Source organism: Poromitra crassiceps (assembly GCF_964638095.1).
Source record: "Poromitra crassiceps genome assembly, chromosome: 4".
NCBI lineage: Eukaryota > Metazoa > Chordata > Actinopteri > Beryciformes > Melamphaidae > Poromitra > Poromitra crassiceps.
In genome coordinates, this window is record NC_139626.1 from 73,325,597 (window position 1) to 73,352,020 (window position 26,424).

At 45.4% G+C, this 26,424-nt stretch overlaps 1 protein-coding gene across 2 annotated transcripts in view; it reads left to right on the plus strand.

Annotated features, from left to right (window-relative positions):
- Positions 1 to 26,424, plus strand: part of LOC310775230 (glutamate receptor 2-like) — a gene marked incomplete at its 3' end in the record, with an annotated part of 221,612 nt that overhangs the window by 180,158 nt on the left and 15,030 nt on the right. The window contains exons 18-19 of one of the 2 annotated variants that reach the window (XM_083635345.1): positions 8,417 to 8,531; positions 24,143 to 24,277. In XM_083635345.1, the coding sequence (XP_083491471.1) occupies positions 8,417 to 8,531; positions 24,143 to 24,277 (250 nt within the window). Of the gene's footprint in view, positions 1 to 8,416; positions 8,532 to 11,205; positions 11,321 to 24,142; positions 24,278 to 26,424 lie in introns of both variants that reach the window. The other variant, XM_083635346.1, reaches the window with a different exon arrangement.

Sequence of the window (26,424 nt, forward strand, 5' to 3'; positions counted from 1 at the left end):
GGCCAGTTATGCTATGATTTGGACTTTTATGGCCTACAGAGGTAAACAAACAAGTCCATGTATTGTCATTTATTTATCCCCATGGGGAAATTCATCCTCTGCATTTGACCCATCCTCTGCTAGGAACCTTCCTAGAACTAGGAGCAGTGGGCAACTGCAGTGCAGCGGCCGGCGACCAACTCCAGTTCTTTTGCCATTTGTCAGGGGCACTGATAGGAGTCTTAACCCTAACATATATATATTTGATGGTGGGAGGAACCCACAGCACCCGGAGAAAACCCACACGAACACGGGGAGAACATGCAAACTCCACACAGAAAGGACCTGGGACAGACTGGGGTTTGACCTTCTTGCTGTGAGGCAACAGTGCTAACCACTGAGCCACCATGCCGTCCTACTATATACTGTGGCAAATGGTGGGTTAGTGAACGCAAGCGAGTTGTGTTGCTGTTAGCATTAACATTAGTTTGTTAATTAGTTTTGCATTTTTGATTGGTTAAGACAAGCTATTGCTAGATCGCCATGAAGTAGTGTAACGTTATGGACTTAACATGTTAGCCGATATCAGACTGCATTGTCAACTCATAAGCAGTCAGGCAAGCATACAGACTTGTTGCTTAACCTAACATTGATATGTGTGTGTGTGTGTGTGTGTATATATATATATATGCATATATATATATATATATATATATATATATATATATGTATATATATATATATATATATATATGTATATATATACTGTGTATATATATATATATATATATATATATATATATATATATATATATATATATATATATATTTGCAGTATATATATGGTGGTCTCGACGTAGTTTCAAGATGAAGACCAGACATGCTGCCGCGCACCACGCGTAATCCTAGTGACCTCACCTCATGTAATCCAAGTGTGACGAGCACAAGTGTAATCCCAGCGTGACGTCCGCGTGACGCACTTGCCTATATGACGCCGATAATGTCGTCAGTGCCGAGGCTATGACGTAGCAGTATTTATAGCCATGCTCAGTGGGTCATCGTTCTCTTTCCCTGATCTTCTGGTCGCTGTACGGAAGCTGTGTATATATATATATATATATATATACATATATACTGTATATATATACATACATACTGTATATATATATATATATATATATATATATATATATATATACTGCAAAGCAAACAATGCTAACAACTCGGTATTAGCAACATAACTTGTTTTTTTCACCATAAATTCATCATCGTAGGTTCACCATAAGTTAAGTTCATCATTGTATAGAAGACAATACACAAACGTGCACCTCTTGTAGTAGATCACAGACACAAAAGTCCAAACCATAGGACAAACTGGTCATCCACTCCAATACTATCCACATAATCCACTTGGCAAATGTTGAAATGTAACATTAACATACTCTTCTTCTTTGTTGTGTATATTGGCAAATTGCAAGCTAACTATTTGCATATCACAATCTATTGTATGGGAGTTTGTAGATACACAAGTGTTCCCGGGCACGGAATAACATTTGTAAAGTGAAAGCTGACCACCGGGGGAGAGGGGAGGGGGCAATCGTACTCGGGCACGGAACGAAAGCAATCGTTTCCAGTGTGAAAATGCCATAAGTCAAGCGTTCCTTGAACGTACAGATACACCTAGCCCTTATTAGGAGTAAGGTCCTCTGTAAAATAGCGGTTGGCACCTTGCCATGGCACATCATTTTGAAAGGTTGGATAACTTGTAGGATGAGCAGGAGCGAATTAGTTCTTGTTTGGTGAAGGTTAGCTATTTTAGCCGTTTAACCTCCGCTAATTGCGTAGCAAATTGCATGAGAGACTTGTTTTTGCACTTATTAAGCATAACAGGTTGTATCTCCAGCCTACAAAATGTTACGTTAAAAATGTTACGTTAAAAATAACAATAAACCTACTGATTGACAACACAAGTACTTCATTTTTCTGAGATGATCATAATGTGGTAAATTATAATGCAATAATGATGAAGAATGCTCACCACAGATGTAATGGTAAACAGTCTATGAACCTAACAAATAGCAATTGCGTTTGAAATAGGAAAGCCCTAATTTGCAGTCGGCAACAACCTTGTACCAGATTGTCAGCCTGACTGTTTTCATTCTGTTTAATCAGTCCCTCCAGGAAAATGTAATTTTGCAATCACATAAATTAATGCAAATTCAGCCAATGTCCCCAATTATGCAGGGGCTTGCAATTTTTCAAAATTCCTGTGATTTTCTGCAAAAACTGCAAAACGGCTTCATCAACTTGTAATTTGTGCCAGTTCCCACAATTTTACAGCAAAAACATTCATGTACATTTTCACAAATTCCATTGCCATTTTTCAGAAAAGTTGCTATTAGGTATCTCTCAACTTTCCTCAACAGTTCCCGCAATTTTACCGCAACATTTTTGAGAAAAGTCGCTGCAAAATCAAGCATTTGAACGCAACAATCACGCGTCAGGAATAGTGCTTATCGCTGAGTGGCCACAGATAGTCAAAACATAATTTTCTGCCACAATATTTTGATTAGCGTGGACTTTACGGCATAGATGGCGTTTGGTGCAACCAAACATCGACACAGCTTCAAACTAACTAGTTTCTATCATTTAGTGTGGACATGTGAATTTATGCACAGCTGGTGCAACAGGCTGCTTGTGTTGTGGTCCCTAAATAAAATCAGTGAACTTGACTAAGAGCTAATGCCAACATGATCACTGCTGTCAGGCAGAATGAGTTGGACTTTGATGGGGAGCAGTCAACTACACCCAACCCAAATGTTTAGTGAAGCCTCACACCTAATGGTGAAAAAGGTTTTATCCAAAAAGGCTTCGGAGGACCTCGCAAATGGGGTATCTTGCCTCCGCAAGATTCACAGAAGACAATCACCTCGACACCATTGTGAACACAATGGGGTGGGCACAAAAGAGGCGTACCCTCTGCGCCTGGCAAGGGGTGATGCCCCTATATATGCCCAACTAGGGGGTGTGCCACTTCAGATTTTTCTCTCTTCTCGATCCAAGGGGTCATGATCATTGCTGCTCCATGCTTGCATGTAGTCTAACAGTCTACAGGAGGCTTCATTGAATCTGCCAGATGCTACTGTGAGTATTGCAGTTTTTCTACACGGGAAAGGTTTCTTCCTCCTTTGAGCACGATCTCACAGAAGGGTACCCATACCTTTTAGAGTTGGAACGAATCGATAAGGAGTCCTCCCCCGCTCTATCGCTTTGAAAAACAAGTAAAACCTGTCTCTAGCAATAGTTTACTTTTCGAACGAGCGACTCTACCACATCAATCGTTCGAATTTCTGTGTTGAAACCCATCACTCACGGAAGAAAGCAAGAGTGGAACCTATCCTTATCGATAGTTTCACTTTTGAGGCGAGCGCCTCTTAATGTTTTTATCGTTCGTATGTGTGTGTGTTGAATCATCAACACACACGATATGGTGCTGCAGTGCTCGCTCTGTTAATGTCATACTACACCCTGCAGCTACAGGATAAGTGGGGGTCACTGTATTGACACATGGCTGGTCCTCTGGGAATAGGGTCTAATATTCCTCCAGATCCCCGCAGAGGCAATGAGGATGTTGTTCGGCTTGACATCGCCCCTTAGCCACGGCTAACGGTAGGTAGCCAGACAAACGAAGCCGGGCTTGAGGAACTCATTCACCGGATAGACCCATGCCTTCCAGCCTCAGGGCTGGAGCCCTTTACGGGGCAGACCCTTCCTTACCCACCGTTAATGTGCGGTAAGTAGGGCAAGCTACTGGCTGATAGGATAATTTTAGCGTCGCCTGCTCTCACCAGTTCGGGCTAAAGCTTTAGCCACCGGCCCACCTAGCCTCCTTGAGCTTCGGCTCTCAGCCGAGTTCACCTAATCGTGTCCGGGTGTGTGACGTTGTGTGTCTTTAGCAGTGCTAATAGCTCACTGGTCAGGGGCTTGTGTTGGTAAACACTAACATGATCACCTACAACCGGATTGCTTGTTGGTTATATGCTTGGTGACAATGCTAGCTAACTCTTACTTAGCACCGGAAAGCCCTCCCTGTGAGCGGGCTACCCTTGGTTAGACTCTCTGTGAACATACTCACAACAACATAGCAGCTGTGCAGTTTCGGTAAACTGGGAGCCCCTTTCCTATTCTGGGCGAACCTCAGCAGGTATGCTTGTGGTTCAAGATGTTATTGAGCACGGCGCCTAGCTAACCAGCATTAGCCAGCAGCCCCCGCCATTAACATCGTTCAGGCCGGCCTCTCCCACATGAGAGCCGGCAGGGAAGGACGCATTCACGGGCTTCCCAGGGATTTAATTTGGATGTATGCCATATGAGTGCCACAGCTACGCTGTGATAACAATCAGCCGACTCCCGCTGACATCGCCCCGAGGGGGATACTAAGAGAATAGTTTCCCCACCTCGCCATGTCTCAAAGCACACAAAAGCACAGACATGTTTTTCCCTTGGAAAAATATTACAGTGTTCCAACTATTACGGGTGTCATGCCACGTACCTGCACAGCAGGTCAGTGCACCTCACCTTGCATCCAGCTAGAGGGCGCCACAGGCCCCTCCACAGTCCTGCGCTGTGTACACAAATCACAACACACAGACCCTTTTTGGAGGCAGATGGACACACACAAACTATTTTTTTCTCTGAAAGAAAAAATATTTAAGTCTATAATCAGCTGTCACATCCAGGCGTTTAAATGAGCCTGGGTCACAGCTCAAATGATGTAAATAGAAAAACATCAAATTCATGTCAACAACGCAGGTCAAAGCGCGCCCTCTGCTGCCCCCCTCTGCCTTGCACCTGTCGGGGGGAGGGCCCCACCCCCCCACCCCCTGCTCCTCATGAGATGGCACCACAGCTCCACTGAGGAGGGCCCCTCCGCATGAAGCGGTCTCCAAAAACCTTGCCAGAGCACACGCTTTCTGGAAAGGGATAGACACCGAATTGTTTTTTTCCGGACGATTATGAGGCTACAGGCTTCAATTAGCATCCGTTCTGCCCAAGTTTTCCAGCGTTGTACAAACAACTTAACTGTTATCATTTATTTATCCCCATGGACAAAGTCATCCTCTGCATTTGACCCATCCTCTCCTAGGAACCTTCCTAGACCTAGGAGCAGTGGGCAGCCGCAGTGCAGCGCCCGGGGACCAACTCCAGGTCAGGGGCACTGACAGACAGGAGTATTAATCCTAACATACATGTCTTTTGGTGGTGGGAGGAAACCGGAGCACCAGGAGAAAACACGAACATGGGAGAACATGCAAACTCCACACAGAAAGGACCTGGGACGGACCGGGGTTCGAACCCGGGACCTTCTTGCTGTGAGGCAACAGTGCTAATCACTGAGCCACTGTAACAGGAGATACTCTAGCTGTTAAACAAAGGTGCCATCACCGCCACTGAGCCGGAGCAAAACAAGCTTTTACTCCAGATACTTCCTGGTGCCCAAATGGGGGGGGGGGGGCACAGGAATCCGCCCCATTCTGGACTTACGCGCTCTGAACAAATCTCAGGATATTCAAGTTCAGACTGCTGGTCACTCATGCGCATGAATGGCTGGCTCACTTCGGTGGACCTTCGAGACGCATACTTACACATTTACCCCCCGCACCGCCAATTCCTCTGGCATTTTCCCCTGAACGCGATTCAGGGGAAAATGCTCCCAGTACTGGGTCCTCCCAGTTGGGCTGTTTCTGAGTCCCAGAATATTCATCAAATGCAGGGAGGCAGCGATAGCCTGCGATGGCACAGGTGCAAGGGCATTCGCTTGGCAACTTATCTGGACTGGCTAATCCTAGCTCAGTCGGAACAGGAGGCTCTGACGCGCACTTGTATGGTCACAGCACATCTAACCAGTTTAGGTTTTGTGAAGGAAAAGAGCAAGCTCATCCCATCTCAGAAGATAGACTACATCGGTCTATCCCTGCAGACAACTCCTTTCACGGCCCCCCTGCCGGCAGAGCGCATGGAGTCATGCGTAGTGTGTCTTGCGCTCTTCCGTCGTGGCAGCTCTGTGACGTTCAGGACTAGGGATGGGTACTGCGCACCGGTATTAATTGGTACCAGTTGTGGATTGGTCGGTACCAAGAGTATCAATAAGGTCATGTACGTCAGTGTACAGGGAGTGGGCTCTCCACCTCCTCATAGTGGTGCTGCTATCATTATTTATTATTATAGTGGAACACATCTGGTCACTCTACGGCAGAGCCACATTGGACCTATTGGCTACGAGGGAGAACAGTCATTGCGACTAGTTCTACTCGTTATGCAGTCCGGATGGGTTCGGGTTCGGGTTAACCCTAACCCTAGTTCTACTCGTTATGCAGTCCGGATGCCTTACAGGCATCACACGCCTGGCCCCATGAGCTGCTTTTCACGGTTTCTCCCGCTGCCGTTGATTCCCCCCACCCTAGCCAGAGTGAGGGATCACGGTCATCTTGGTAGCCCCACTTTGGCCAGCAATGCACTGGCAATCGGAGATTTACCAACTGCTGCATGCGCCGGCTTGGAAACTCCCGACGCGCAGCACCCGGCCAAGAGAGTTGGTGATCTTCACATGCTCTCTCCACCCCTCGTGCAATCAGTTTGCCCCAGGCGGTGGAAGGGTGACTATGATCCCTAACCCGGCGTTCATGCCTAAGGTTATGGACTCTTGCTCCCCTATCACTCTAGAAGCCTTTGCTGGGAGTCAGCAAGCTCAGTGCATTTGCCCTGTCCGTGGTCTCCACACATATATGGACAGGACTAGGGGTCTCGGGAAAGGCGATTAGCTGTTCGTTTCCTGGGTTAATCCTAGTCTGGGCAAGCCCATCCAAAAAGCAACGGCTCGCACATTGGATTGTGGCTTGGGTTATATGAGCCAGGGTGCACAGCCCCCCGTGGGTCTCGGTGCGCACTCTACTCATGGGATGTCTTCATCCTGGGCCCTTCTTCAGAGGATTGTCTCTCCAGCACATCTGCAGAGTGGCGAGTTGGACCTCGCCCCTCTCGGTTCTATAGACTGGATGTCTCAGCCCCTTGGGTGGCACAGGTGGTCTTGGGATCCCAGTAAGCAACCCTTTACCTCCTCAAGGGGTGGGTTGATGAGAGAGTCTGGCAATGCGGGAGAGATGCATATCCCTAATTGTGAGGTCCTCTGAAGCCTTTTTGGATAAAACTCAAGGTTATGGATATAACCGCAGTTTTATATAAAAGACGAGGAGGACCTCGCCAGACTACCGTTCTTGACCAGGGCAGATCGAGAAGAGGTCTTGTTAATCTGAAGTGGCACACACCCTGCTTGGGCATATATAGGGGCACTGCCCCTTGCCAGGCGCAGAGGGTACGCCTCTTTTTTGCCCACCCAATTGTGTTCACAATGGTGTAGAGATGATTGTCTTCTGTGAATCTTGCGGAGGCAAGATACCCCATTTTCTAGGTCCTCCTCACCTTTTATGTAAAACTGGAGTTATCTCCATGATGTACTGCACTGGCCTTCTCTCATTGGCTGGTCTCTGGTGGACATTATCCCATTGACACTTAAAGGGCTTTTACTTGACATCTTACATGGACATTTTACATGAACATTATCCCAGGTCACTATATGTCACTTTAAAGGACTTTTACTTTTTACTGCACTTTATAATTTATAATTTGAAGATTGTCTTTCTGTCTGCTCCATATTCTGCTATTGCTGTGATCGCTGCACTGCATACTGCACAAATACTTATTCCTCGTTTGTAATATGATTACTCACTCTGTCTATTAAAATTATTGAATCTTTCCTCTGTGATGTCACCACATCGTATACTCTAGAGCAGTGATACTCAACCCAAGGCTCTAGAGCCACATGCAGCTCATTTATGGGTAGTTGTGGCTCTTTTAAGTCTTACTTAAAATACACAAATAAATAAAAATCTAAAAAAATGAAGGGAGGAAATTGACTTTTTTGGGATTGTGGCTCTTGCAAAGATTTTTTTCTCTCTCAATGTGGCTCCTGAGTAGGTCATGGTTGCGTACCACTGCTCTAGAGGGTGACATCACAGGGGAAAGAGACCAGCCAATAAGAGAAGGCCAGTTCAGTACCCTATTTTTCACCATTAGGTGTGTCAGGTTTGGGTGTAGTTGCACTAAACATGTGGTGACACCACCTACGAGATTTTGGTTATATAATACCTGCTAGTGTTATTCAGCAGGTTGAGTCCTAACAAGCATTATAGCTAATGCTAGCAAGCATTAGTGCTAATGCTAAAAGCTAATACTAAGCTTGCTGCTAAGAGTATTCCAGCTGTCTCCTTTCTGTGTTTATTTCCCAATGTTACGACTTTATGCCAACATGCAAACCATCCGGGGGATTTGTGAGCTAATGGTAACAAGCTAACAGCTAACAGCCCCTGTGTTCATATAGAAACGCGGTGAACCTGGCGGTGTTAAAGTTGAACGAGCAGGGCCTGCTGGACAAACTGAAAAACAAGTGGTGGTATGACAAGGGAGAGTGCGGCAGCGGAGGAGGGGAGAGCAAGGTTAATACAATACACACACAAACACACACACACACACACACACACACACACACACACACACACTAAAGGACACGCACACAGACAGTGAGGTCATGTAACACTGGGTATCAGACATCAGAGGAAGCAGCACAGTCACAGCACTGTGATCACACACACAATCACTCTCTTACCCACATGAACAGATTGTTAACAATTAATAAATATGCATAATTAACTATTGATTAATTAATTAAATCAAAAGTTAATTACATCACATATTAAGTATTTAATACCTGACCAATAGATGGTGCTGCTGTCTGTGCTCCTTCCTCCAGCGATGCGCTGCAGCCCATCTGGTTGAGGTCAGAGTTCATACAGGTTCCAAGGGGAGGGCTAGGGTCAGGTGACCTCACACCAGACGGCCGCAGCAGCGCTTATCGCCCCCTCCTGGCCAGGGAGCTGTTGATGGAAAGAGTTTGTACAACCTGGCCAAACTCTGTCTATCTATGGCTCTAGCCTGGTGAGCAACTGCTGTAGACAAAGCAGAAAGGCTTTTCACTGCAGTGCCTCTCCTTCTCTGTCTCAGCAGCCAAATAGAAGAGCCCCAATATCCCTGCCAGCGCATTACAGTGACCCTAAACCTCATGTGCATAGCCCTAGCCCTTAGCTTAACCATGACCCTAAACCTAATGTGCCTAGCCCTAGCCCTTAGCTTAACCATGACCCTAAACCTAATGTGCCTAGCCCTAGCCCTTAGCTTAACCATGCCCCTAAACCTAATGTGCATAGTCCTAGCCCTTAGCTTACAGTGACTCTAAACCTAATGTGCCTAGCCCTAGCCCTTAGCTTACAGTGACTCTAAACCTAATGTGCATAGCCCTAGCTCTTAGCTTACAGTGTACCCTAAACCTAATGTTCATAGTCCTAGCCCTTAGCTTAACCATGACCCTAAACCTAATGTGCCTAGCCTTAGCCCTTAGCTTACAGTGACCCAAAACCTAATGTGTGTGTATGTATATGTATATGTATATATCTAGCGGAAACACTGTATATATATATATATATATATATATATATATATATATATATATATATATATATCATATAGGGCTGTCAGCATTAATGCGTTAATCGTGATGCGATTGAGGGCTGAGCATAATGTGTTAACTTTTTTTTATCGCATACTATTTTGTCCCTTCTGCTTGCAGTCAAGCCGGCGCATTGGCTTCTTGCTGCTGCTTCCTTCACATCGTGGTGATTAATTATAAAGACTCCACTGGTCTTTGGAATGGCTCATTTCAGTGCCACACGGCTCGGCTGACAAATCAAAAGTAATATCTATCTTGTGTCAAACGGAATTTCACTATCACCAAAGTACAGCGTTAATAGCGTACGATCTAACATTACCACCGAGCCAAACATGCAGGTCCCGCTAACATCTCAACCAATTATTTATTGACATTATCATAAACATTACAGTCCAGAAAAATAGTGTCACATCGGCAGCACACAAACACAGTTACAAATGCACACAGCATTTACATCAACTTAGTGACAGGAGAAACATCTTCACATCATCACAACTTATTTTGAGTGACATCAGTGATGACACCCGCAGAACCGCAATCTCATCGATGACGTCACCAATTATGCATCATCCGTGACGTCACCAGTGACGCCACCCGGTCCCGCTAACGTCAATCAGGTTGCAGGGAACTGCTTCGTTAAAGCCGTGGCAAAGCACTGCTTTAGTATGTGTAAATGGCCACAGACCTGTGGATGAAACTAACATTACATCTAAGAAGCAGCGTTAATGGGTGGCAATTGACTGCAGACCTGGACGTGCTGTAAGCTACATTTTGTAGGCTGCAAGTGGCTGCAACCCTGAAATGCGTTCAAAAAACCATAGACCATAGACTAGACCATAGACTGTATCAAATATTATAAAGTCAATATTCAATATTGTAGATGTCAATATTATATACATGATTAGGGTACAGTATGCAAAACATGAAGTTGTCTCCTACCTCTAAGTCATGGTTGCAATTGCAAGCCCACACTAGTAGATGTATTTTGAAGTAGACATTGTATTAACTGGGTCTACATTACATTTCTATTGATTTGAAAGAAATAATATAAAAGGTCATGTCAGTTTTTTCTTTGTGTTCATTTGATTCCCCATCAGACACATGTGGGAATAATTACTTTACATTGTTAATATGGACTTAAAACGGTCTTGAAATGCAAAATAATGGAATTTTAAACATGATACAAAACGTGATTAATCGCGATTAACTATTGAATTTAAGCGATGAATCACAATTAAAAAATAATACTTGTTTGACAGCCCTAACATAATAAACATATTAAAGGCTTTAAACCTCTGAGCAGAATTAGTAAGAGTGAAAAATTTAATTGTTAGAGATTATTAAAATAAATTCCAGTCGTTGCAAAATTCTATCACGCAAAATCCACGTGTTTTAGGAATGCAATTTTTCTTCTAATCATATCAGCAAAGCTAGTGTCATTTTCCAAGATACAGTTCAAAAAGTGTTAAATGTAAATTTAAACACCTGGGATTCAAGTTGGTCATGGGCCCTGCCTTGGTTGCCAGACTAGAGTTTGAGAACCGCTGCCCCACTAATAACATAAGATAACATTGATAATGATGTTATTTATGTTATTCCCATTGAAGAGTGCCAGTAAACCTTGCGGTATTGAAACTGAATGAGCAAGGAACCCTAGACAAGATGAAAAACAAGTGGTGGTACGATAAAGGAGAGTGTGGCTTCAAGGACTCCACCAGTAAGGTTAGTTCTATATGTGTACGGGGATCAAACCCTGTTAAATACACACTGTCTGTCTACACCTTTAAGATAAAACCCTATTAAAAACACGCTGTCTACACATTAAGTAATTTTATTTGATGTCAGTGAACCTATGTATACGTTTCCGTATGGAAACGTGGTTTTATGAATGAAGTGAACCTGGAGGAAGTGAGTATTCTATCGCCTGACAGGAGCATTATACCAAATTAACCAGATGCACTGCACCTGTGCTGTGTTGGTGGCATCACCAGCAGCCTACATGACTGCTGCACAAGAGAATGAGTGTGTGGACACACATCTTTTTATCCTCCTGGTTAGGTACGCCCATTTCCACCGCAGGTAGTAGCGCAGTCCCGCTCCGCTCGACTCGATAAATGGTCTCATTCCACCGGTAAAAACTGTCCCAGCCCGGGTTGTATTGGGGTTGAGTCGTGCTACTTTTCATACCTGCCTCGTCGGGGTTCTAGGGCTGTGAACCCGGTACCATACGGTGACGTGAAAACATTGTTGACGACTGATTGGTCAGGCAGAATCGTGTTTACTCTGTCTATCTACTGACTGTCAATGCAATGCTGCATACCAGTTTAGTGGGCTTACCTTCTCTTCTGTTATGTATATTTCCATCAGTCTTTTGTGTTGCTGCCTTCGCCTCTGGTGAAATAAAATCGTGGTGGTGGTTTCAATTGTCTGAGAGAGAAAAAAGTCCGCTGCTCAGGAAGCTCCTGTTGAGTGCAGCGCTCCGCTAGGCCGCAGGCGGGTCTTTGGTGAAGCCGCGGTCTTGCCTGGTGAGAGGCCGCCGGGGTACAGGCTTCACTCTGTAGCACCTCTCCCGTCCCTCGCGCAGCGCATGCCTGTGAGTTTGACTAACTACAAAGTGATATCCATTCTCCTGGCCGATTGTCACATTTGCCCATGTACACTGTAGGTCATTTAGAGGCACCAGTATTTCATAAACAGTTTAAAAGTTCTGTGGATGGATTTAATTGTAACGTTATGTTATAGCCTACTTCGGCTATTAGGCGGAGGACAGATATGCGGTCGCTATGACAACCAGCTGTGGGCGGGGGTGGGCGGGGGCAGATGATCGGCGGTCGAAGCAGAACATCCATCGGGCCGAAACGAGTAGAGCCGACTGGTGACGAGCTGTGCAGGGCAGTAAAATGTGGTGGAAATGAGTCATATGAGCTTATTCCAAGAAGCCGTCACTATTTATGCTTTCACGGTGGTTTAGCCTTAATTGTTCGGGCTGCCTGGCTGTTCTGGGTACCCCGCTGGCACACCGTGAATTGCGCTCAGAGCGGATATTGACAGCAACTTCTTTGTTGTTACCTGTTTGCTGCTGTTCTCTCTTAGGAGGAAAGGAGACAATCATGGATTCACGCTGGTGAGTGAGAGTGACGGACCGTCATCGCAGCTCTCTTTTCTCTCTTCACCTGTGTTATCATGCTGGGTCACATGTTCCCCGGGGGATTGCCCTCATTGCCAAGCGGGGACCAGTATAATAACCTTAAAGGGAAGCAGTGCACTTATAATGAATGATAAACATAGTGTTTATTGTAAATAAAACACATTCATGCTGTGTATGCACATTGGTGGTAAGTTTGTTTTGTTGATTGACAGTGAAGCACTTTCACTGTGGGTGTTGTCGTGCTGTATAGGCACATGTTCCCCAGTTGCTTGGTTTAAAGGGGGATTGCCTTTTATTTTTACCAAGCTGAAAGCAGTGGATAATACATTTAAAAATAAATTATTAACAAAGCAATAAATTGAATGTATTGTAAAGTGAAACACCCAGATACATGCTGTGTTTGCATGTTTGTTGGTGAGTTGTTTTGAAACTGTTCAACTTGGCATCCCAGGCGAGTGATGCACATGGCAGTGGTCCGGACCAGGTGGTGCCGCCGGATCATATTTTAGTTCCATTTCCTCCTGATGCGGGTGTACCAGCAACAGGGAGGAACAGGAAAGCGAAGTGGCCACACTCGTCGAGGACCTTCGCGTGGACCTCATGCAGTGGCATGATGCCCTGTCCCTTATGGCCTCAGATGATCTGGGTAAGACTGATGGCTCTGACTGCGGCTCCTCTGAAGATGACAGCTCCCCGCTCGGCGCTTACCATTTTCGGTGGAGCTGCAGAGCATGGTTTGGACGGAACCACAATGGTTGGTGGTAAAAGTTTTTTGGTCAAGGGCCATGGCCTCTACACTGGCTACCTAATATCAATGCTCTCCTCTTGGTGTGGTTGGAGGGTCTGATAAGAGGCTTGGGGCCCTATCTTCCCAAAAGCGGTAATTTAGCGTTTGCGCTCGTTTAACGCCGTGCACAATGCAAATTGGGGCGGGCACAAGTGCATGCCTGTTATAATTGTACTGGGCATAGGCGTGCCACATGCCAAAGCAGGCGTTTCAGCGCTAAAATGTGGGGATAGATGGCATTATCCTATCGTCAGCAACACGCAATTACTTTGCGCTAAGAGCTTTGAAAAGGACCTTGATCTTACGTGCTAAATACCTCACTGCACTGGAGCGCACCATACATTAATCGCAGCGCAGAAACGTCATTACGCACGGACGTGCCACCCCAGTACATCAAATTCTGCTGCTAAAATTGGGTAACCAGCAGATTATTCGGCGAGGCAATCCACTATAATTCACTGAGAAACTTTTATCACATTGGAAGGAGGGGTTATGGTAAATTAATTGAGAAAACTTGTACATTGTAGCCTACTTGCAATAGGCTATTCACCTTCACCTGCTATAACCCGGAGGGTCGTTGGCATCACAGCCGATCTGGCACAAGCCTCGGCACGAGTCGAGTTTTAATTGAGTCCACTGTAAATCCTCAAATCTTGTTTTGTCTCCGCCGTTTACCCGCTGCAAACACGTTTCTATTGTCCCACCCCAGTCAACAAAATAACCCGAATTGCATCAAAACTCAGATGTTTTTAACAGGTATATGATGTGATGGTGTCGTTATGAGATGGGGATAATATATACAGTCAATAGGCCTACACCTATCCAAATTATGCATGGGAAGAATTACAGCATGCCTCACGCAAACTGTATTACATGGACAGCAAGACGGGAATCTGTTTTGATTGATCTAACGCCCAAGCATTGCCAGTCCACACCTGTGAATAATTCTGGTGGTTAACACCGCCCAAATCGCGTTTGCGCCGCGCATAAATGATTTGGCACGCATCTAATCTGCGTTTGCGCCCATTGTTGTGACGAGTTATGCTTCCCCGCACCACCATGCATCACTACCATATTTTGGGGCTGTTTTACCCAAACAATTATATCATTTTTATGTTTCTGTATAAATCATTACAATATGTTCCCGTGAAGTGGGGATGCGTTTTGCTGCTGTCTGGCGGGGGTGCAAAACTCGGCATAACACCTGGACAGCGGACGGCAATCTTCCTGCTTTAAGACACGCGCAAACAGGTGCACAAGCGTTAATAGGGGATATCACCTTTACGAAGATAGGGGCCTTGGACTCCAGAGAACCAGCAGACCTGACTTTCAGGCAGAGTTTTGTGCCTGGGCAGGTGCAGGTTTGTCAGTGTCCCCGCCCATGCTTTCGAGAGCAAGCCGCCTCGGCCTTCCTCCAAGCCGCAGCAGTGTACCTGACAGTGCACGCCCTCAGGTGTCGGCCTTTTCTGTTTCTCGCCTCTCGGCACGCTGTGGTGCAACCAGGCCCCCTCGCTTTTGAGGTGTTTGAGGGCACACCTCATTCAATGGAAAGGAATTGCTTCAAAATGTCCCCATTCTCTGGGGTGGAGTTGTACAATCTCTACAACCCAGTTTCTTTTGGGTTGTAGAGATTACTTGCAAAACCCCATTCAATGGACAGCTTGCACAGTTTACCAGAAACAGCCCATTTAATGGATAAACCTGGGGTCTCCGAGGCCTGGGTGGGCCCCAGGACCCTGTGGAGGTCCTGGGGTCGCTTCGGGGGGTCTGCGAGCTGAAGGGAGGGTCGGAGACCACTTCGGGGGGTCTCGGGGGTCGTCTCCGTCGACCCCTCCAAGCCTCTCCCATACCCCATGCCTAATCCTAACCCAGACCCTAACCTCTCCCACCCCCCATGCCTAAACCTAACCTCTCCCACCCCTAACCCTAAACCTAACCTTTCCCACCCCCCATGCCTAAACCTAACCTCTCCCACCCCTAACCCTAAACCTAACCTCTCCCACCCCCCATGCCTAAACCTAACCTCTCCCATGCCTAAACCTAACCTCTCTGACTCCTAACCCTAACCTCTCCCATCCCCCATGCCTAAATCTAAGGACACAGGGGTCTAAGCAGACCCTCCCCATGCCTGCAGAGGTGGGCAGGGTGGTCGAAGAAGAGCCAATGGAGAATCATATCCATTAAATGAGGTTTTGCAAGTAATCTGTACAACCCCCGAATCATATCCATTAAATGGGGTTTTGCAAGTAATCTCTACAACCCCAGGGAAACTGGATTGTAGAGATTGTACAACTCTATCCGAGAGAATGGGGACATTTTGAAACAATTCCTTTCCATTGAATGAGGTGATTCATAGTAGATCAGGTGTTGAGGGACACATTTTAAGGTTATGACCATAACCCCGGTTCTATGATTGCTATGAGCGAGGTATCTCGCTTATGGGAAGCAGAGTTCTGCTGGCCAAGGTTTCTGCATTGGTGGAAGACGGCTGCATCCCTGTTTATCCAGGTCACAGGCAATTCCCCAAGTTCGTTTTTCGAAGAACAGCCTTCGGGAACACAGTCCTTCCAATCCTGTGAATGAGGTGTTGGTGTGAAGACACTCCTCCTCCATGAGGGTCTATTCCACTCTGAATCGCACGCAATGTTGATTATGCACACTTCACTTCGGTGTGCTCTTACATCTTGTTTGTGTAAGCATTTCCATTTTCCATGGAAGCCTGTTCCATGGAATGGCAGGGAAAAGCTGAGGATTACTACTGCTCTGCCGCAGTCTTCCACAGGAAATCCCCTGGTCATCTACCTACATGGGTGGCTGGCAAGGCAGTCACAGCTGCTGCCACAGCTCGGTTCCTTTCTCACATGAGGAAAGCAGATGAGCGGCGCTGGTAAGGGCAGGGTCTTGACGTTGACTTGAAGGTCCCAGGCGAGGAGAGGCATACCGAATGGGCTGCATCTTCTCCCCACCTGGGACATTCAGGTGCTGCTCGGGGCTCTTGTCTGCCTGCCTCCTTTTGAGCCTTTGTTGGGCCTTGAGCTGCAGCTCCTCCCTTTGACGACAGCCTTCCTGACAGGTCTGCCCCAGCTGGTTGCTGGTGCGTGGGGACCTCAGTGGTGCCACACTTGGATGTAATCTGTCTTTTGCTCCCAAGAACATTGACAGCTCTTTCAGTCTACGGCTATCCTTCTCCCCATGGTGGGGAGAGAGGAGAGATTGCACCCTATGCCTCGTGCATGCATTGGCAGGTTATATGCGGTTATGTACGGCAACACAGTTTTTTGTGTGCTATGTAAACAGAGTGGCCAATGAGCCCCTGTCAGGGCAGAGACTCACCGACTGGACGGGATATCACAGGCTTGCAGTCACTGTGTGCACTCAATACGGGGTGTTGCTGCATCAATGGCACTGCTCGGGGGAACAGGTGGAGGAGCTCGGCACAGTGGGCTGAGGCTCGATGGAGACTGGCCTTTGGGTTGGTCAGCAAGTTACACCTTAAAGGAGAATTCAGTTTTTTTACAACCTGGACCTTATTTCCAGCTTTAAATATGATTTTTAAGTCACTCTGATGAGTCCGGTTTGATTAGAAGGTTTAGAATAAACCTTCTAAAATAATTAATATTCAAGGAATCTGCATCAACAGCTTTAAAAATAAATATTTTTCCTAACAAAATAGTAATTTTAATAATATAACTGCTGGTTTCTGTAACATCACCAAATATCACAAAGAAAAAGTCAGGTCGAAAGCATAACTTCATTGCGTTACACATCTTATGAACCTCACTCAGAAAGCCGACATGACATGATGATACCAAAAATGATGCGATGCTCTGTTGACTCTGATTCTGCACAACAAAAACAACACTCACCTGTCTCAGCAATACCCCAAATATTTAAAAATGTTATAGTTTAAAAAAGTTTTTAACTGAAAAGATCTTGGAAATGTGTAGTTGTTTTATACATTAACTTGGTCACTAAATTCCACGGTATGGGACAAACAAAAGTGTCCTCCTATATTGTATTAAGTAATGCTAGATTAAATACAATTTGTAAATCCATTTTTTTTTATCTTCTATCTTATCTTATTTCCTTTTAACCATTTTGTATTTTTTGTAGCGGGCTGGCATACGAGCAACCTAGTCATCTCACTATTTATCTTTTGTTTCCAATATGCTTTTTCCTAAAGCAGAAATCAATTGGTTGTAAGCATGAGGAGAACAGATAGTAGGCGTACCATACATTTCTGTAAACTGGTTCGTTATTTAGAAGGTCACTGGAGGGATTTGCAGCACTCTCAAATAAAAAGCTGTGACCCTTCTCTGACCAAAATATATTTGTCCTTGACCCTCCACAAGTGATTGGAAAAATATGATTGGCCCTCCTCGAACAAATGTTATACTAATTTCGCTTGTGAAACAATATTCAGTGTCAATAAAATCATAGGCAGCACGAGGGCATCACATATGCGACAAGATTAGGCAATGCACATAAACAGCTTGACTTGCGCTAAGGCCACATCTGACCATGAAATAAAATAGTGAATTTGGATGCATATGAATTACAAAATTGCACACAGTACAATAATAATAATAATTTTTCGTTCCTTCTTCACACAAAGCAGCTTGCTCTATTTCGGTCAAGGCAGCCAGTGCAGATCTCCACACAGTGCAGATCTCCATACTGCGCATCCACCACCAAACAACCTCTCCACTCCAGCTCAGATTGTTTTGTTTTCTCCACTAGATTGTCCATTATATTCTGCTTTACAACACGCTTTCTCTAACTTGGCCTAGTTGTCGTTGATATTCTCGGCTTGTAACATGCGATTCGGGGGCTGTAACAGAGATGCAAGCCGCCGGATCAGCGCTGCGTAATTACGCATGCAGGAGGAGACCATACGGCTTCAAAGTGCAGATGAAATATCATCAAAGTTGCCAATTGATTTGATACTGTCGCCATCCACCACTCATCCGACAGGCGCGTCTGCACTCCTCCACTTTTCCCCTGAAATATATGCAGGTGTTTGTTTGTTTTTCTTTCTTGGAATTTTAAAGAGAAGTTCAGTCATCAAGCCTTATTTCCTTACATTGACTGACGAGCAATAATTAGACAAACCCGACATGCTTACCTCATGCATCGAAACTGACAATATGTGGTTTATTATAAATGAATTTGAGGTGCCTTTTGCCCAATCGTTTCTCTCCATCTCTCACCCAGCAGTCGCTATAGGCGACTCATGTCTTTGAGACTTTTCTTTTTTCAATGAGAAACAATACACTGGGTCATAACAAAAAATTTGCCCAGGAGGGGTGTTGTTGGGTACCCTATTTTCCTCCAGTGACCCCTTCCATAAATAACGAACGGTCCCTTATACATCATAAGTTTCCCATCCTCACGCACAAACAATATCATTTACAAAACAAACACCATGATCAAATAAATGTTTTCAAGATATTGGTTTCCCATCAAATAATATGTTTGAGTTTAACCATATTATCTGCTGTAGGATTTCATCACAACTTTCTGGAGAATGAAACTGAAATCACATCTAGATTCAAGATTCAAGATTCAAGATTTTTATTGTCACTCCATGGTACAAGTATCACGTGTGAAATTCTTGTGCTGTGGACTCCGTTTACAACATAGTACAAATATAACAGGGCACATGAGTGCAAAAACAACAAGAGACACAACAAGCAATAAGGCAGTATAGTTATAAGACAAGTCAGAGACAGTGGCATATTCACTGCACATACAGTAGGTGCACATGTCGTGTGCATACTTTAGACGTGGTTAAACATTTTAAATTCGGCGTATTTGACATACAGGTGCAAATAGCATATTCCTTATTAAACATACAATTAAACTCGGCGTTTTAAATTCAGCGTATTTGACATACAGGTGCAAATAGCATATCCCTTATTAAACATACAGTTAAACATTAGACATACGTAATGGTAGCAGCTACAGTACGGTACAGTACGGCTACTACACTATTTGTGTATGTTAAGGAGTCTCGTGGCCTGCGGGAAGAAACTGTTCCTCAAGCGATTTGTGCGTGCTTTCGGAACCCTGTATCTTCTCCCTGAGAGTAACAGGGATGGGGATGTTGTGGGGATGGTTTGGGGATGGTTTGTGTCTTTGATGATCTTCAGGGACCTCCTGAGGCACCGCTGTTTATACAGTTGCAGATCTGGCAACTCACATCCTGTTACGTGCTGGGCCGCGCGTCTCACTCTCCGTAGCGCCCTGCGGTCCATGGTGGTACAGTTCCCGTACCAGGTGGTGAAGCCGCCAGTCAGCAGGCTTTCAATGGTGCCTCTGTAGAAGTCCCTGAGGATTTCTTTCCTTAGCCCAAATTTCTTCAGGCGCTTGAGTCCGTGTATTCGCTGTTGGGCCTTTTTGACAACAGTGGCGGTGTGGCCGGCCCAAGTCAGGTCCTGGTGGATATTGACTCCCAGGTACTTGAAGCTGTCCACCCTTTCCACCACTGTGCCGTTGATGGTGATTGGGGGGTGTGCGCCCCCCCCCCCCCCCCTCCTGTAGTCTACAATGATCTCCTTGGTCTTGGAGACGTTCAGAGAGAGGTGGTTGTCCTGGCACCATTGTTCCAGGGCCCCCACCTCCTCTCTGTAGGCCGTCTCGTCGCTCCCCGAGATCAGCCTGCTAGCTGGTGGGCGCTGGTGGGCGCAGCCCAGGGGGGGAGGAGAGGAGGTGGCAGGGGGGGGAGGAGAGGAGGGGGGGAGGGGGGGTGGTGGGGGGGAGGAGGGAGGGGGGGTGGTGGGGGGGAGGAGGAAGGGGGGGGTGGTGGGGGGGAGGAGAGAGGGGGGGGTGATGGGGGGGAGGAGAGGAGGAGGGGAGGCGCTCTGGCAGAGGGGTCGAAACTGGCGTAGAACGCGTTGAGTTCGTCTGGCAGGGTGGGTGACTCGTTGTTTTGCTGTTTTTCCCCTTTGAAGTCTGTGGCAGCGTGGAGGCCTCTCCACAGGTGTTTGGGGTTGTTGGAGTCCAGTTTTGCTTCCAGCTGCCTGCCATATTCTCTCCGTGCTCTTTTTAAAGTGGTTCGGAGGGCATATCTTGTTTGTTTGTATTCCTCTGGTGTTCCAGAGTTGAAGGCGGTGGTCCTGGCGTGGAGGGCTGCCCGGACGTCACTATTGATCCAGGGTTTCTGGCTTGGCATTATTTTGATTATTTTTTGGGGGATTATGTCCTCTGTGCATTTTTGAATGAAGCATGTTACTGTGTCTGTATCTAGCTCTGCATTGCCTTCAAAAATATGGATACATTTTCAATCAGACTGTTCCCACAATATATATGAGCTGGCTTAATTTGTAGAACAGGATATCGTTTTTTCTGAAGAAATGGATGAGTGCTCTCCAGTAACATAGATGAGTACCAATCCTCATTCAGATATAGTTTTTGAACCCAGGAGGCTTTCAAAGAAAAACATAATGTCTCCAAATAGAGCCTGCAGGGATGACGTATTTTTGAAGGCTTATCCAGAAATCGCTGCCATTTTGGTTCATCAGTGGAAAAGTCTATGGGGTTTTAGAATGGGAATTTCACTTAAATGCATAAAATAAGGTCTGTGGTTAACAAAAGTTTATGGGAACGCAAATTTGGGTTCAGCATGATAATCTTCACAAACCTTTTGAAGCGTTTTCTAAAAATTGTGTTTAAAAAAACACATTTACGATCCAAAAGTCATAAAAGTTATTCACGTTTGTGAAGATTATCATGCTGAAGCCAAATTTGCATTCCCATAAACCTTTGTTAACCACAGACCCTATGGGCCCTATTCTCCCACAGGCCTTCGGCGCAAAACTGGCCTTAAACGCAAAAAAACGTGCCTTGCGCCTGCCTCGGGAAGATATCAACATGGCTTTAGGCCCCGAAATGCGCTTTAGGCAAAATAGGCGTGGCGCAGTCCCAGAATGGGCGAGAATGGGCATTTCGGCCTTAAATACCGGCCTAATGATATCTTCCCACCTGGCGTTAATTTAGCGCTTTGCCTGTCAGTGTTCGCCACTTCACTCTCCTCATGACTAATTTGGTAAATAAATAGTCACTTCTTCTAGGTTCACTGACATGAAATTAAATGTACGTTTCCGTATGGAAACATGGCTTTATTAATGAAGTGAACCTGGAACATTCATTGTCATTTGGCGATAAAGGTGAGCTCTGAGCTCTCCCTTCTGTTGACTAAAACGAGAATGTGCGTGTGTGTGTGTGTGTGTGTGTGTGTGTGTGTGTGTTGGTGCAGCAGTCAAGTAGGCTGCAGGTGACACTGCCCTACACAGCATAGGTGCATCTGGTTAATTTGGTATAATGCCCAGGCGGCGATAGAATACTCACTTCTTCAAGGCGTAGGCTACACAATAACGTTATTGCTATCGAAATAAAACCCTGTTAAAACACTTGCATGTTTGCATGTCTAACATACAGTAAATTTAGTACAAGTAGATACAGGAGAGTATGAGGTTTAAATTGTCTGTCTAGAACTCTTAACACGGTAGGTCTAAGCCAGATAAGATGAACAAGCCTTTTTAAGCCCATGGTGCAGTGGTGTGGCCATTCAGCCTTATGGCCCCTAGCCACTCACTCTACTCACCCCTCGAATGCTGACTCTGTACCACCTTCCTATCCCTAGCTATGCCCCCGTTTGCTTTTTAAATATACTTTATTGAATTATTCAGTCAATGGTAACAACATTCACAGTAATACAAGATCTTTTTTTTTCTTTCTTCTTTTTTATAAACAGTAGGGAGTATTAACAAAAATAACATATCAATTAGAAAGTGAGCAGGTGCCATGGTGTCGGTCTTTTTGTTCTGATGTCCAGTGTTCTTTGTCTTTTCAGTTCTGATATGATTTGTTTATAGACCACTTCACCCTTTTGCCTAGCCCCGCCACCATCCTTGCCCCCACCACACACATCCCTTTAGCCATGCCCCCTACCCCCCCTTTGAACCCTGAATACCTACCACCTTCCTATCCTAAGGCCCCTTTTCATTAGCCCCACCCAATTGGCCTCCCAGCACCCACATACCCCTGCCCAACCCTCAAACCCCGACTAGCTACCACCTTAGTATCTGTAGCTAGGCCCCCTTTCCGTAGCCCCGGCCACCTTCCTTGCTCCTCACCACCCACATCCCGCTAGCCATGCCCCCTAGCCACCCCTCAAACTCCGACTACGTATCACCTTCCTATCTACGGCCCCTTTTCCCTGGCCCCGCCCACCTCCCTTTCTCCTAAGATGAACTTAAAACCAAATCAAACCAGTCTTTCTGTGTGTGTGTGTGTGTGTGGGGGGGGGGGGGTGCTGTCTATGTGTGGGGGGTGGTGTGCTGTCTGTCTGTGGGGGGTGGTGTGCTCTCTGTGTGTGGGGGATGTGTGCTGTCTGTGTGTAGGGGGTGGGGAGCTGTCTGTGTGTGGGGTTGGGGGCTGTCTGTGTGTGGGGGGTGGGGAGCTGTCTGTGTGGGGGGCAGTATATATATATATATATAAAAAAAATTGTTTTTGCTCCGAGTCAAACGGCACTCACGATCCATCTGCTACTGTAGCTGGGGAAGGAACTTCTATTGTCAAACTAGGCGAGAAAAGACCAGCATGCTAATCTTTTCGTCTGGGTCCCAGACGCCTCAACGCTGGTCTTTGATGATGTCACTACAAGAGGTCAAGATGGCCTTTAGTCATTCCAGACGGTCATATTCGGGCCCGACACTGGAAATGTGTCGGCCGTGAGCAAATCTGGCTGAATTTGTGTAGTCTGAGCCCGGCTTTAGTCTGTCTGTATGTCTGTCTGTATGGCTGTATGTCTGTCTGTAGTTTGTAACACTGCCACCCCCCCCTCCCACACACACACTATTAGAAGTCTAATAACTGGCAGGGTGACAGCTTACTGTTTGTAGGGAATAGTTGGGAATAGTCTCTTTCTCTCCGTCTCACACACACGCATGCACACAGTTTTTGCACACCAATGTACTGTACACATATTATGTAAGCACTGGACAGCGCCAGACACCTGTGGTTGAGTTCATTTTGTTAATTTTGTTAATGGTTGTCAACTACCTTTTTTTCCCCATGACTAAGACGAGACTAAAACTAAAACGCTCAGACATTTAGTCGACTAAAACTTGACGAAATAAAAACGTGATTAGGTTGACTACAGTAAATACGATAAAAACTGGACATTTGTCAATTTTTTCAAGGACATTTGACACAGGACTAAGAACCAAGACAAAATTAAAAAAAATAGATGAGGAAATTAACACTAGTTTGAATGTGTGTAGAGAGGTTGTTGTGCTGCTGGCTTGGGAGAAGCTTCATGGTTACACTTTACCCCCCACTGACACTGCTCTCTGTGGATGGCTTTCTTTCTTTGTGTGTGTGTGTGTGTGTGTGTGTGTGTGTGTGTGTGTGTGTGTGTGTGTGTGTGTGTGTGTGTGTGTGTGTGTGTGTGGGCGTGTGCGTATGTGCGTGTGTGCGTGCGGGTGTGTGCGTGCGTGCACGCATGTGTGTGTGTGTCTGTACGTGTGTGTGCGCCCGTGCGTGTATGTGCACGTGTGCGTGCATGTGTGTGCGCGCACGTGTGTGTGTGTGTGCGTGTGGACAGGAGAAGACCAGCGCTCTGTCTCTCAGTAACGTAGCTGGAGTGTTCTACATCCTGGTTGGAGGTCTGGGTCTGGCTATGATGGTCGCTCTGGTCGAGTTCTGCTATAAGAGCCGGGCTGAAGCCAAGAAAATGAAGGTCAGGTTTTATTTTAAAATAATTTACTTTCTTAACTGTACATATTATTTCTTAACTATGTGTAAAACACAGATTATTTATATTTATATATATATATATATATATATATATATATATATATATATATATATATATACACATACATACATACACACACACAAACACACACACACACACACACACAGAAACACACACAAACACACACACACACACACACACACACACACACACACACACACACACACACACACACACACATATATATATTATGTGGAATATATGTATATCTATATATATATATATAAATAAATAATCTCTCTGTCTCTCACACACACACTCACACACACTTTTCTGGCTAGCATATGACTGCATATCCATCACTGATTTGACAGCAATAAACAGCTCATTTTAGAGGTCTCATCACAAAAAATGTTGTCTTGCAGCATCTTATCCATAAAAAGAAACAGCTAGACCCACAGTTTCGGTGATCTCTGTGAATAATTTTCCTTGAAATGTAATGTAACATTAGAAGAATGCAATGGTTCTCAAAGTGAGGTCAAAAAAGGGGCATCATTTATTTTCACTATAATTCCATCCATAAGTAACACAATGTATGACTATTTTGGTCAGGTGTTTCATACACTTTCTGTAGTACAACATCTAAAATCTTATCAGATGGGGGTGTGTTGTCTAATTTGTGTCAGTTTAGCGGTCATCAATCTGGGAACCCAGAGTCTATCAGTCTGACGACTAATATGACTCTGGGAGAGATGGCCGATATTTTGGGGTTTCCACTGTAGCTATTTATTATTATTATTAGCCGTAATGTTTGGATACCCTTCCGTCATTGTTTACAGTCTGACGACGTCTCATATGCACCTATTTATTATTATGATGAGCCAAAATTTCGTCTGGACCTAAAACACCTCGATCAGCTCCAACTCCATTCTCACGTCAATTGGTCTGTAAACAATAACAAAGGCGCACGGAAGAGGAATTCTTGGCGCAGACATCCGCTCTACACCGGAAACCCCGAGATATCAGTTGTCTGTCCCAGAATCATATTAGTCATCAGACTGACTCTGGGTGCCCAGATTGAGGGGTCCTTGATGTGAAAAAGTTTAGAGTACCACTGGGATATGTAACACTGTAATGTAATGTAATGTAACACTGTAACAATGTAACACCATAATATATTATAAGTTATAACATGTAACACCAGCCCGGATTGAGATTTTTTTTTAAATATTCTAATGTTAACGTTACTGCTCGTTGCTTCGGGAGCCGTCATTACTATTTTGCCAGTGGCGTCCCTAATTGGCCGGTTATGTTGTCACTATGAGATGGGTCCCTAATTGACCGGTTATGTTGTCACTACAAGGAGGCTCCCTACTTGACCCGTTATGTTGTCACAACTAGGCGGGCCCCTCATTGGCCGGTTATGTGATAAACTACGAGGCAGGTCCCTGAACAGAATGCAAGGTCACCTGATCAGGATGGTTTACCAGGCGGCTAATATTATGACAGACAGCACTTTTCAGCATACCGGTAGCGGTAGGCCAGTGGTTTTCAACCTTAGGGTCGCGACCCTAAGTGTGGTGGCCTGGAGTTCAAATAGGGTCGCCTGAAAAATATAAATAAATAAAAAAAAAAAATTTTTTACACACCACACAAAATTTAATGCTACCGAAGATTATTAGGGTCACATGCAATTTTTTTAATTTTGTTTGTTCTGAGTTTAAAGTGATAATCTCTAAGATTTCAGTTTTGTTCCCTTGGGTGACACCCAGCCCCAGGTAGCAACGGCACACTGGAACTAGCAGCAGAGCGACCAGGCCAAAGCAGCAATTCAAACAATCTGACTACTCCAGCCGTTAACCGAAACTAACTAGAACACAGGAAATCTAGCTAATCTACAGCTTAGTCTGCCCTGTCCTATTCTACTCTAGTCTGATTTTAGCCTGAACACTATAACAGGTCTAATGCCTACAGTTAGGCTGTAGCTAATCTATCGCCTAACCTAATAAGCAATTCTAACCTACCGGCATCCCTCGACCAGTGATGGAGAGCACCAATGCCCCCAACCCTGGCCACTGCCCCCACACACATAAGGCGTGAGAGAGAAGGCCAGGCCAGGACACACCGGA